This window comes from Dipodomys merriami, unplaced genomic scaffold (genome assembly GCF_024711535.1).
Source record: "Dipodomys merriami isolate MVZ:Mamm:240054 unplaced genomic scaffold, mDipMer1.0.p SCAF_242, whole genome shotgun sequence".
NCBI classification, from domain to species: Eukaryota; Metazoa; Chordata; class Mammalia; order Rodentia; family Heteromyidae; genus Dipodomys; species Dipodomys merriami.
The window spans coordinates 1,399,511-1,412,492 of record NW_027203849.1 but is presented as its reverse complement, the minus strand read 5'-3'; the positions used below and the strand labels follow the sequence as shown (position 1 = coordinate 1,412,492).

The window sequence follows — 12,982 nt, the reverse complement described above, 5'->3', positions numbered from 1 at the left end:
CCCAAGGTTCTTTTTTTTTTTTTTTTTGATTGTGATTAAGTGATTACTTAATTTCCGGAAATTCACAGTATTGTGGAATAATGATGCTCATTTAAAGTCACAAATTCATTCTAACTTTCCTGGAGCAAATTGTCTATCACAGTCTGTAATATATAACGGTGCTCACATGTTATATACCATATATGTGATCAGCAGCATGGGGATATTTGGTAGTGGTTCAACCAGATGAGTGGGAGTTCTTTGTTTCTTAAGTCCTGTTAGTTTTGTCATATCACCTAACATTTTGGATTTATCATCCACTTATCAGGGAGACCATGTACTGTTTGTCTCTTCGTTCTTGGCTTACCTCGCTCAACATGATTCCTTCTAGCTCCATCCATTTCCGTGCAAATGCCATTATTTTGTCATTTCTAATGGCTGCATAATATTCCATTGTGTATAGATACCACAATTTTTGGATCCATTCATCTGTGGTGGGGCATCTAGGTTGTTTCCATATCCTAGCTATTGCGAACAGTGCTGCAATAAACATGGAGGTGCACATGTCCTTGTATATTGGTTCCTGTTGTTCAGGGTAGATGCCTAGAAGTGGTATGACTGGGTCGTAAGGAAGGTCAATCTTTAGCTTTCTAAGGACCCTCCAGACTGCTTTCCAAAGTGGTTGTATGAGTGTACATTCCCACCAGCAGTGTAATAGCATTCCTCCTTCTCCACATCCCCTCCAGCATTTGTCGTTGGCTGATTTGTGGATATGGGACATTCTGACTGGGGTAAGGTGGTATCTCAGGGTTGTCTTTATTTGCATTTCCTTCACCACCAGGGATGATGAACATTTCCTCATGTGTTTCTTTGCCATTTTTATTTCTTCATTTGAGAAGTCCCTCTTTAGTTCCCTTGCCCATTTAGTGATTGGTTTGTTAGGTTTGGGAGGGATTAGTTTCTTGAGTTCCCTGTATATACAGGATGTTAACCCCTTGTCTGATATATTGCTGGTAAATATTTTTTCCCAATTAGTTGGTTGTCTTTCTAGCTTGGTTGCGATAGCTTTATCTGTGCAGAAGCTTTTTATTTTAAGGTAGTCCCATTTGTCGAGTCTCTCTCCAATTTGTTGTGACCCTGGGACTCTGTTCAGGAAGTTCCTTCCTGTGCCTATTAGTTCAAGTGTCTCTCCTACTCTGTCCTGCAGTAGTTTCAGAGATTCAGGTTTAATGTTAAGGTCTTTAATCCATTTTGAGTTGATGTTGGTGCATGGTGATAGGCTGGGGTCCACTTTTAGTTTTCTGCATGTGGCTGCCCAGTTTTCCCAGCACCAGCGGTTGAAGAGGCTGTGTTTCTTCCATTGTATGTCTTTGGCTCCTTTGTCGAATATCAGCTGGCTGTAGGCCTGTGGATTTATTTCTGGATCTTCTATTCTGTTCCATTGGTCTTCGGGTCTGTTTTTGTGCCAGTACCATGCTGTCTTTGTTATTATAGCTCTGTAGTAGAGTTTGAAGTTCAGCATAGATAGCCCTCCCATATTGTCTTTATCCCCTAGAATTGTTTTGGCTATTCTAGGTCTTTTGTTGTTCCATATGAATTTTTGGACTGTTTTCTGTATTTCAGTGATGTACGTCATTGGGATTTTAATAGGAATTGCGTTGAATTTGTATATTAGTTTTGGAAGTATTACCATCTTTACTATATTAAGTCGGCCTATCCAGGAGCATGGGAGGTCTTTCCATTTCCTAGTGTCTTCTGCAATTTCTTTCTTTAACTTTTTATAGTTCTCATTAAATAGTTCTTTTACATCTTTGGTTAGGTTAATTCCTAAATATTTTATTTTTCGGGAGGTTATTGTGAATGGGGTTGCTCCCTTTATTTCCCTCTCTTCCTGTACATTATCAGTGTATAGGAAGGCAACTGATTTTTGTGGGTTTATTTTGTATCCTGCTATTTTGCCGAAGTGATTTATGATTTCTAAGAGTTTGGGGATGGAGTTTTTGGGATCGTGGAGGTATAGTATCATGTCGTCTGCAAAAAGGGATAGCTTAACTTCTTCTTTCCCTATGCGGATCCCTTTAATGTCTTTTTCTTGCCTTATTGCCCTGGCTAAGGGTTCTAGGACTATATTGAAGAGGAGTGGAGACAGTGGGCATCCTTGCCTTGTTCCTGATTTTAGGAGAATTGGTTGTAGCTTTTCCCCATTAAGTATAATATTGGCTATTGGTCTGTCATAAATGGCTTTTATTGTTTTTAGAAATGTTCCTTCTATTCCTATTTTCTCCAGAGCTTTTAGCATGAATGAATGTTGAATTTTGTCAAAGGCCTTTTCTGCATCTGTGGCGATAATCATGTGATTCTTGACCTTGGCTCTGTTGATATGTTGGATTACATTTATTGACTTACGTATGTTAAACCATCCCTGTGTCTCTGGGATGAAGCCTACCTGGTCATAGTGAATTATTTTTTTTATGTGTTTCTGGATTCTGTTAGCTAGAATCTTGTTAAGGATCTTTGCATCTGTGTTCATCAAGGAGATTGGCCTGTAATTCTCCTTTTTGGTTGGGTCTTTGCCTGGTTTGGGGATGAGTGTGATACTGGCTTCGTAGAATGAGTTTGGGATAGCTCCCTCCTTCTCTGTTTCTCTGAAGAGCTTGAGAAGTATGGGTATTAGTTCTTGTTTAAAGGTCTTATAGAATTCTGCTGTGAATCCATCTGGTCCTGGGCTTTTTTTTGTTGGAAGACTTTTGATAGCTTCCTGTATCTCATTATAGGATATTGGCTTATTTAATTGGTTAACTTCTTCTTTGCTCAGTTTGGGCAACTTGTATTTCTCTAAAAATGCATCCATTTCTGCCTGATTTTCTTTCTTTAGAGAGTATAGCTTTTGAAAGTAGTCTGTTAGAATTGTTTGGATATCTTGGGTACGACTTTCTCTTTTTATAATGACCTATTCTTTCAGGAAATGAGCAAGGTCCCACAAGACCTACATTAATCTTTTCCAAGGATGTTACTTCCAAGGAACTAACCTCTTTAGGAAAAGAGACCCCCCCCCCACCTCTTTAATGTCCTTTCATCTCTCAATATGGCTCTACTGGGGACCAAGTTTCCAACATATAAACCTTTAGGGGACATACTTAAACTATATCCAATTACCAACAGTTTCAGTTACCAACAGGTGAATCTTGCCTCTTGCTGCCTTGGGTTCTTGTCAGATATGTAGGTATAGTGTATACCTGAAAAATAACAGCAAAAGAGATTTTCATAAATCTTTACTAAGATTACAGTATATAGGAAATGCAAATTATAAATCATGCTCATGAAGAGTAATATTTACTTTTTTTTCCTTCAGATCAGCGGCGGATGTCTGAAATTACAGGGCACCTAATAAAAATGAGATTGGGAGATCTGGACCGAGTCAAGTCAAAGGAAGCAAAAGAAGTAAGAATTGTTTACTAGTATATAAATGACTGTATAAATGTAAGATGTTCCTTCCTACTTTAGTTTTTCATCATGAAGAGTGTAAAGATATTTTAAGCAGATTTTTTAAAAGGCAGTTTACATTTTTTTATTATTCTGTATTAGTTAGCCAGAATTTACATACCATCTCTTATTAGCCTTTGTCCATAGGTCCTCAATATTATAGGTAATAAACAATAAGATCAGTCAGGAGCTTGTGGCTCATGCCAATAGTCCTAGCTACTAAGAAGGCTGAGATCTTAGGCTGATAGTTCAAATCCATCCTGGAAAGGAAAGTCTGTGAGAATCTAATCTCCAGTTTACTACCAGAATGCCAAGAGTGGAAGTAAGGCTCAAGTGGTAGAGTGCCAACCCTGAACAAAAAAAAAAAAATGAGGGGCAGTTCCTAGGCCCTGGGTTCAAACCCCAGTATAGGCAGCAAATAATATGTATTATTATATTATATATTATATATGTAATCACTAAAGTGTGATGTCACACCAAAAGTAGATTAACTGTGCACTGCCGACCAAACACTTAACTGTTGAGAAATGACTTAGTGAAGGTGTTGATTTTTAGTTAAGTCTGCAATGTGCTGCTTAGATGTTATTTCTAAGGTATGATGTTATCTTGCTTTATCTTGCTGAAAATCAGCACATGACTAGAATGCCAGTATTCTTACTAGAATTACTATTACTATATTAGACATAATATTATTATTATTTATATTTGTCTTGTCTTTTTGCCAGTCCTGTGGCTTGAATTCAGGGCCTGGGCACTGTCCCTGAGCTTCTTTTGGTCAAGGCTAGCACTCTACCACTTGAGCCGCAGCACCATTTCTGGCTATTTCTGTTGATGTGGTACTGAGGAATCAAACCCAGAGCTGAATTCATGCATGCTAGGCAAGCACGCTACCACTAAGCCACATTCCAGTCCTATTATTTGTTTGTATGCCATAACTCTTGTCCTAACACTGTTATTCAAATTTTTTACTTCCCATGGGCTGGGAAGGTGGCTCAGTGGTAGAGCGCTTGCCTTGCATGCCTGAGGCCCTGGGTTCAATTCCTCAGCACCACATAAGCAAAAAGAAAAAAGCCAGAAGTGGCGCTGTGGCTCAAATGGTAGAGCGCTAGCCTTGAGCTGAAGAGCTGAGGGACAGATAGTGCCCAGGCCCAGAGTTCAGGCCCCACGACCGGACCCAAAAAAAAAAAAAAAATTTTTTTTTACTTCACTACTCGGTGTACAACTTAGTGATAGAGCACATGCTTAGTATATATGAGGCCTTGAGTTCAATCCATACCACCAAAAATAAAATGAAATATATAGAATTTTTTAAATTTAAAACTTTGTGTATGGGGGGTGGGTGTAAATGTGCATGCAAGTGTACATGTCAGTCCTGAGGCTTGAAATCGGGGACTCTAAAACTTGAGGCACAGTTCTAGTTTTGGTTTTTGTTAGTTACATGGAGATAAGAGTCTCGTGGAGCCGGGCGCTGGTGGCTCACGCCTGTAATCCTAGCTACTCAGGAGGCTGAGATCTGAGGATCGCGGTTCAAAGCCAGCCCGGGCAGGAGAGACCATGAGACTCCTATCTCCAATAAACCACCAGAAAACCGGAAGTGGCGCTGTAGCTCAAGTGGTAGAGCGCTCGCCTTGAGCTGAAGAGCTGAGGGACAGCGCCCAGGCCTGGAGTTCAAGCCCCATGACCGACAAAAAAAAAAAAAAAAGAGTCTCATGGACTTTCCTGCCTATGCTGGCTTTGAACTGTGATCCTCAAATCTCAGCCTCCTGAGTAGCTAGGATTACAGGCATGAGCCATCAGTGCCCAGCTAACCTCCCTTTTTTAAATAACCAATTTGGAAAATAGTTTGGCAGTTTCTTAAAATGCCATACAAATTATACAATTATACTGTCTTTATTCACAATTGCCAAAACTAGAAATACACTAAATAATGTCCTTTACCTGGGAAATGACTAGAATGTATATTGAACACTTGATTCAGTTGCCAGATTACTAAATATCAAATGCCACTACAATTAATTTACCAAAGAATTTTCTCAACTATTAACCTTCACCAATCCTGAAGCATCCAAGTTATGCCTAATAGCACATCTACTCATCCCAAAGCTTCCTCCACTTCATCAGATCTTGCTATAGACACTGTAAATCAATAACAAATATAAAGTCAATGTAAATAACTTATGCTTAAATTTCCCAATTCTCATTCTAAGAATACTTCTAGAGCCTGATGTGGTGGCTGAAGCCTATAATCCTTGCTACTTGAGAAGCAGAGTTCAAGGGATCATGGTTCAAGATCAGCCTGGGCGTAAGAGTCCACAAGAGTCCATCTCAACCAATGGCTGGACATGGTAGCCCATGCCTGTTATCCCAGCTAGGGTAGATGCACAAGGACTGAGGCAGGGTGCAGTGGTGAGTTCCCATTTTCTCTAAGGGTACAGTGAGGCCCAAGTAGCAGGATCACAACCCAGACCTAAGGGTCTAGGTATAAAGTGAGACCCTACCTAGAAAATAACAAATGCAAAAAGGACCTGGAGGCATGTCGCAAATGTTAGAGCATCTGCCTAGCAAGTTCAAAGCCCTGAGTTTAAATCCCAAAACAGAGAGAGAAAGAGAGAGAGAGAGAGAGAGAGAGAGAGAGAGAGAGAGAGAGAGATGCTCCAAATACCCCAGGTTCAATGAATATAGTCCCAACTGCTTTCCAGCCTTGCTAGAAGCAATGGCATGTCCCAGGACTTTGTTCTGTTTTTTTTCTGTCTATAATTTTGTAACAGTTATTTATTTCAGAGAACTAACTCCCATTCTCAAATGTTTGGTTTAATAAATGAATAAATTTGATATATAAAAAAGATGACCTCCTAATATATATGTCAATGTAGATAAATCTAGACATTATGATAAGTGAAAGAAACCAGATTCAAAACTATTTGTTTTGGGGGGTGTTTTTTTGGGGGGGGTATTTTTGTTTTTGTTTCTGTTTTTTGTTGTTGTTGTTGTTGGCTGTGGGGCTTGAACTCTGGGCCTGGGCACTGCCCCTCAGCTCTTCAGCTCAAGGCAAGCACTCTACCACTTGAGCCACAGCACCACTTCCAGTTTTCTGGTGGCTTATTGGAGTCTTGTGGACTTTCCTGCTTTGGCTAGCTTTGAATTGCAATTCGCAGATCTCAGCCTCCTGAGTAGCTAGGATTACAGGCATGAGCCACCAATGCCTGGCTTAGATTCAAAACTATATACTAGCCGGGCGCTGGTGGCTCACGCCTGTAATACTAGCTACTCAGGATGCTGAGATCTAAGGATCATGGTTCAAAGCCAGCCTGGGCAGGAGAGACTATGAGACTCCTATCTCCAATAAACCACCAGAAAACCGGAAGTGACGCTGTAGCTCAAGTGTTAGAGCACTCGCCTTGAGCTGAAGAGCTGAGGGACAGTGCCCAGGCCCAGAGTTCAAGCCCCACGACCAACAAAAAAAAAAACACTATATACTGTATTTTATATAGTGTGTATATGAGTATATACAAAACTATAGAGACAGAAGACAAAGTAATGATTGTCAGAAACTGATAGTAGTTTCAGAAATGAACTTAGAAAGGTTCAAGGGGATTTTCTTGCTTGTTATGGAACTGATCTATGTCCACATTGTGGCAATGATTATATAACTGTATGCATTGTCAAGAACTATGTGCTAAAATGATGAATTTTACTGCATGTAAATTATACTTCAAACTATAGCCCCAAATTTTTTTCTGGTACTGGAGCTTAAACTCAAGGCCTCATGTTTTCCTTAACTTTTTTATTCAACGCTGGCATTCTACAATTTGAGCTTCAGCTCCACTTTCAGATTTTTGCTTGCTAATCGGATTTGTCTGCTTAGTCTAGCTTCTAACTGGGATCTCCAAATCTCAGCCTCCTGAGTAGGTAGCATTACTGGCTTATAGACCATATTTTAAAGATCAAAATTTAAGTTTTAAAGAATGCCATGGTAATAAAGCAGTGTTTCTATTAATTCTTTGAGGTTAATTTTGCTTCTTTATTTTGTAGTTTGCAGGAGGTATTTATTCCAGGCTTGAAGCACAAATCAAAGCCTCAATGCCTGTCAGTGCACGACAAAGCAACTCTGAGAAAAATACAAGGTAAATCAGTAGAAAAAATACAAAATGCCACTGGCTTTGAAGGGTAAATCATAGGAACACAACAAGCACATAATTTGAGTTTGGCTTCCTATTTCCTTTTCAAGGAAATTTGATCATCAAGGCACTAATCAGAACTGGATTTTAACTTTTGTGTATATGTGTACTGGTCTTGGGGCTTGAACTCAGAGCCTGAGCACTGTCTCTGAGCTTTTGTGCTCAGGAATAGCACTCTATCACTTGAGCCATAGTTCTACTTCCAGCTTTTTGGTGGTTAATTGGAGATAAGAGTCTCACAGACTTTTCTTCCCAGGCTGGCTTTGAACAGCCATCCTCAGATCTTACCCTTCTTAGTAGCTAAGATTACAGGTGTGAGCCCTTGGTGCCCGCTGAATTTTAACTTTAAAAGTAACTTTAAAAAAATCAGGAGGGGCTGGGAAGGTGGCTCAGTGGTAGAGTGCTTGCCTTGCATGCATGAGGCCCTGGGTTCGATTCCTCAGCACCACATAAGCAGAAAAAGCCAGAAGTGGTGCTGTGGCTCAAGTGGTAGAGTGCTAGCCTTGAGCTGAAGAGCTGAGGGACAGCGCCCAGACCTAGAGTTCAAGCCCAGGACTGGCAAAAAAATAAAATAAAATAATCAGGAATGTTATGAAAATTCAAAATTTTATGAAAGCATAAAGTTTTTTAAGTTTTCTGTTTACTGAGGCAGCTCATTCTGAGCCAACGACTGATAAAATGAAAACTACAGGGGCTAGGGATGACACACCTAAGTGGTAAAGGGCTTGCCTACCTAACTTCAGACCCTGGGCTCAATAATAATTTAGTATACAATGCTGTATAACTTATTAGTTTACGGATATACCATTATATGATTTATGAATATAATAACGAAAGCTATAGTGCAAGTGAGAATTAGCAAAATATACATACTTCTACATGTTCCTTTTCTTTATTACTTTATATATATATATATATATATATATATATATATTCATTTATAGTGGTGCTTAGGATAGAACTCAGGACCTTGTGCATGCTTGGCAAGTACTCTACCACTAAGCTACATCCTCATACTTAATTGCTTTAATTTTCTTAATAAAAGTTAACTTAGTGTAAGTCTTGTTTTATATCACAAACTTTCTGTTAAAGTTTAATGCTTACTGAGATTTTAACATTAATATTACAGATCTTAATACCTTATTCCAAAATCTAGAAAGTTAGAGAAGTCTAAAGTTTTTTCATATATTTGTGGCAATTAAAACTAGAATTAAGCTGGGTGCTGGCTCATGTCTGTAATCCTAGCTACTCAGGAAGTTGAGATCTGAGGATCATGGTTCAAAACCATCCCAGGTAAGAAAGTCTGTGAGATTCTTATCTCCAATTAACAACCCAAAAACCAGAAGTGGAACTATGACTCAATAGTAAAGCACTAGCCTTGTACAAAAGCAGCTCAGGAACAGTGCCCAGGCCCTGAGTGCAACCACGACCAAAACAAAAAACTTGAATTGAGCCAAACACCAGTGGCTCACGCCTGTAATCCTAGCTACTCAGGAGACTAAGCTCTGAGGATTATGGTTTAAATCCAACCCCGGCAGGAAAGTCTGTGAGATTCTAATCTCCACTAAACTACCAAAAAAGACAGAAGTAGAACTCTGGCTCAAGTGGTAAAGCACTAGCCTTGTGCAAAAGAAGCTCAGGGACAGAACCCAGGCCTTAAGTTCAAGCCCCAGGAATCACACACACACACACACACACACACACACACACACACACACACACACACACACACACACACACACACACACACACACACACACACACACACACACACACACACACACACACACACACACACACACACACACACACACACACACCAAAAACAAAACAAAAAAACCTTTGAACTATCCTGGTGTCATGATATTTATAGTTTTTATTTTTCTCACTTAATTCAAATGTTCATTTGATTTACTGAAAAAGCATTAACATATTTGATAATGCTGGACTAGACACATCATATATATTATACATACTATATTATGTCTCAAAAATGTAAAAGCAAGTCAGATACCAGTGACTCAAACCTATCATCCTATCTACTCAGGAGGCTGAGATCTAAGACTTGTGGTTCAAAAGTCTGCAAGACTCTTTCCTCCAGTTAACCACCAAAATGGCAGATGGGGAGCTATAACTCAAATGGTAGAATGCTAGCCTTGAGGACAAAAGCTCAGGAACAGTGTCCAGGCCTTGAGTTCAAGCTCCAGGTCTGGCAGGGTGCAGGGTGCACATGCACACATGAGTACATGCACACATACACACAATTAAAAATCAATCTGAATTACAAAATGGATTAGAAAATGGATTATCAAGCCCCATGGTATCTCATTAATGTTTGATATTGTCAAGAAAAACAATCAAAAGCAGCACCATTTCTTGTTGTTCTAAAAGCAAGTCTGACCTTCTTTTCTATTTAAAAAAATCTAGATCTAAAAGTCGTTTTTGTCAAGGGCGTCCTGCATAAAGCACCTTAAAGTATAGAAAGACTGAGTGAGGCACACTCCTGGACCCCAGAAATCGCTCACTTCTTGAAGATCTTCAGAACGATGGCTTCTAGATATCTTATTTATTAATTGTCCTTGCAAGGCACATAAATCTTAATTTTAAAAGAAACATATATTAGGTTTTATGAAAAATCTCATTGTAAATATGAAACTTCTTCAATCGAATTTTCTTTAAGAATGATTCTAGGCTATATAGTGTACAATCATTTATAGATTTTCCATAGTTAAAGAGTCCTAATATGTGTTATTAGCCTTTATTTATTTGAAAGAAAGGAGACCTACATTGTCACGTGACCATTTTTTAAATACCTTAAAAAAGTAGGGGAATACAACTGGTAGTATTACTGTGCATGTGCACTGATTGTGTGTATTTGGGGCTGTATCTTAGGTATAATGTCAAGAATTGCTATTTGTGATGAACTCTCCAGTGATGCTCTATTAAGACCGCATGTATATTAAGGATAAGTGACAGATCTCAAAACTGCATTAAATAAATAAAGTTCCAGGGTGAGATATTTCAGTACTGTGTTGTGCAGAGAATTGTTTTCACCATTATTCTATGGAAAATACAACACTAATCCAACCTTTCATTCATTTTTGTATGCTTATCTATTGGTCATCTAAGCTGGAATTACTGATGATTACCTCATTTTTTCTGTGAAGCTAGTGCCATTATGAATTTGTTCAAATAATTGTTGATAGTTGTTTCACTATTTAGACATCATACAGTTCTCAGGGTTCCAAGGCCCATCCATACATCTGTAATTATTCATATAACCCCTTAAAATGGTTATGTTTGCTAGTTACCTTAGACATGGCCCAAAACTATCCCAAATACATTTGGTGAATAACAACTTGCATATATTCAAGAAAAATAAAAATAAAGTTCTATTATCTAGATCATGTTTTAAGTTTTCTAAACAGGCTAAAAGAGTACTTGTTGAAAATTTGTTCAAATCCATAAGCAAATAATAAATTATGTCCTTGGAAATAACTCATATAGAAGTCTGTTGTGTGAATAATTTGAAGATATTTCACAAGCACACAGATGAAGACTAAAAAATAGAAAGTATATCTTACCCAACTTTGATAATGTGTGACAGAACAGCAATGTATTTTTAGGTGTTCAACTATTACACTGTTGATACATATAGATATTGTTTATGTGGTATTGAGGAATCGAACCCAAGGCTTCACGCATGCTAGGCAAGCACTCTACCACTAAGCCACATTCCCAGCCTTTTTTATTTATTTTTTTTTTTTTGTCAGTTGTTGGGCTTGAACTCTAGGCCTGGTCAGTGTCCCTCAGCTCTTCAGCTCAAGGCTAGTGCTCTACCACTTGAACCAGAGTGCCACTTCTGGTTTTATTGGAGATAAGAGTCTCAGAGACATTTCTGCCCGAGCTGGCTTTGAACCACGATCCTCAGATCTCAATATCCTGAGTAGCTAGGATTACAGGTGTGAACCATCAGCCTCCCACAAAATGAACTCTTTGTTGTTGGTAGTAATGGTGGTGGTGGTGGTCATGGGGCTTGAACTCTGGGCCTAGGCACTGTCCTTGAGCTCTTGAGCTCAAGGCAAGTGCTCTACCACTTGAGCCACAGCGCCACTTCCCATTCACAGCCTTTTTTTGGGGGGAGGGAGGGTCTGGTCGTGCGGCCTGAACTCTGGGCCTGGGCGCTGTCCCTCAGCTCTTCAGCTCAAGGCTAGCACTCTACCACTTGAGCCACAGCGCCACTTCCGGCTTTTTTTTCTGCTTATGTGGTGCTGAGGAATCGAACCCAGGGCCTCAAGCATGCAAGGCGAGTGCTCTACCACTGTGCCACCTTCCCAGCCCCCCCATTCCCAGCCTTTTTAAAAAATTTATTTTCACAGCACACAGGCCCAGAGTTCAAACCCCAGGACGGACAAAAACAAAACAAAACAAAAACAAAAAAATTATTTTCATAAGAAAATGTTTTGTAGTACATTTTATGTAAACCCCTGTTAAAATAGCAGTGTTGTGTTTTCTATACTCTCTGATAAAAGAATTCGGATTTGTATGTATAAACTGTACTATGATGGTCACAATGAGAAGAGAACAATATGTTTTTTTGATTTCTAACTTACAGCACATTGCAGATTGCTTCTTCCTAGAGGAACTGTACCACTGCATTAATTTTTACAAAACCAAATTTATCTGACTTTTATTTTTTTCAGGCTCTTCTTTTTATTTTTTATATCTGTCTATAATACATGGCACAGGTACCTCCAAAGCTTTACTCAAACTCTTAATAACATTTGTTTTGCCAAATGCTTTAAATTAAAACCTTATATTAATTCTGAATTCACGTCTTTATTTGAAATAAATGATAATGACAAAACTTATTGGGAAAGTTCTTTTATCTGAATTATCTTCTCAGAAAAAGTTTGGATTACCCCACACAGATTTTTTTTTAATTGTGAAAATACTGTACAGAGGGGTTACAATTACATGGGCAAGATAATGAGTACATTCCTTATCAAGCATTGTAGCCTCCTCCTTTGTTTTCCACACAGATATTTTTTAAACCCACTTTTCACAGGCATCACACCATTTTTTAAGAAGTATTTTAATGGAAAAATAGTTCTGTTATAAAGTGAAATTTCAAGTTTTAAGGTTATCTTAGGGCTTCAGGCAAAGCTCAGGGAGTAGAGTATTTATCTAGCCAACACAGGACTCTGAATATAAACCCCAGTGCCACCAAAAACCAAACAAAATGATAGAACTTTGTAGTGTATCTCTATAACCCAGCAGAGACTCAGGAAGTTCATGTGTTCAAGGCCAGCCTTGGCTACATAACAAAACTCTGTCTCAAG

The 12,982-nt window shown here is 38.8% G+C and overlaps 1 protein-coding gene across 5 annotated transcripts in view; it reads left to right on the top strand.

The window, feature by feature from the left end:
* Positions 1-12,469, top strand: part of LOC138835948 (SANT and BTB domain regulator of class switch recombination) — a 62,531-nt gene extending 50,062 nt beyond the window's left edge. For all 5 annotated transcript variants that reach the window (XM_070034526.1, XM_070034523.1, XM_070034525.1 and 2 more), the window contains 3 exons: positions 3,332-3,420; positions 7,495-7,586; positions 10,068-12,469. In XM_070034526.1, coding sequence (XP_069890627.1) covers positions 3,332-3,420; positions 7,495-7,586; positions 10,068-10,104 — 218 coding nt within the window. In that variant the 3' untranslated portion in view covers positions 10,105-12,469. The remainder of the gene's footprint in view (positions 1-3,331; positions 3,421-7,494; positions 7,587-10,067) is intronic.
* The last annotated feature ends 513 nt before the right edge of the window (positions 12,470-12,982 follow it).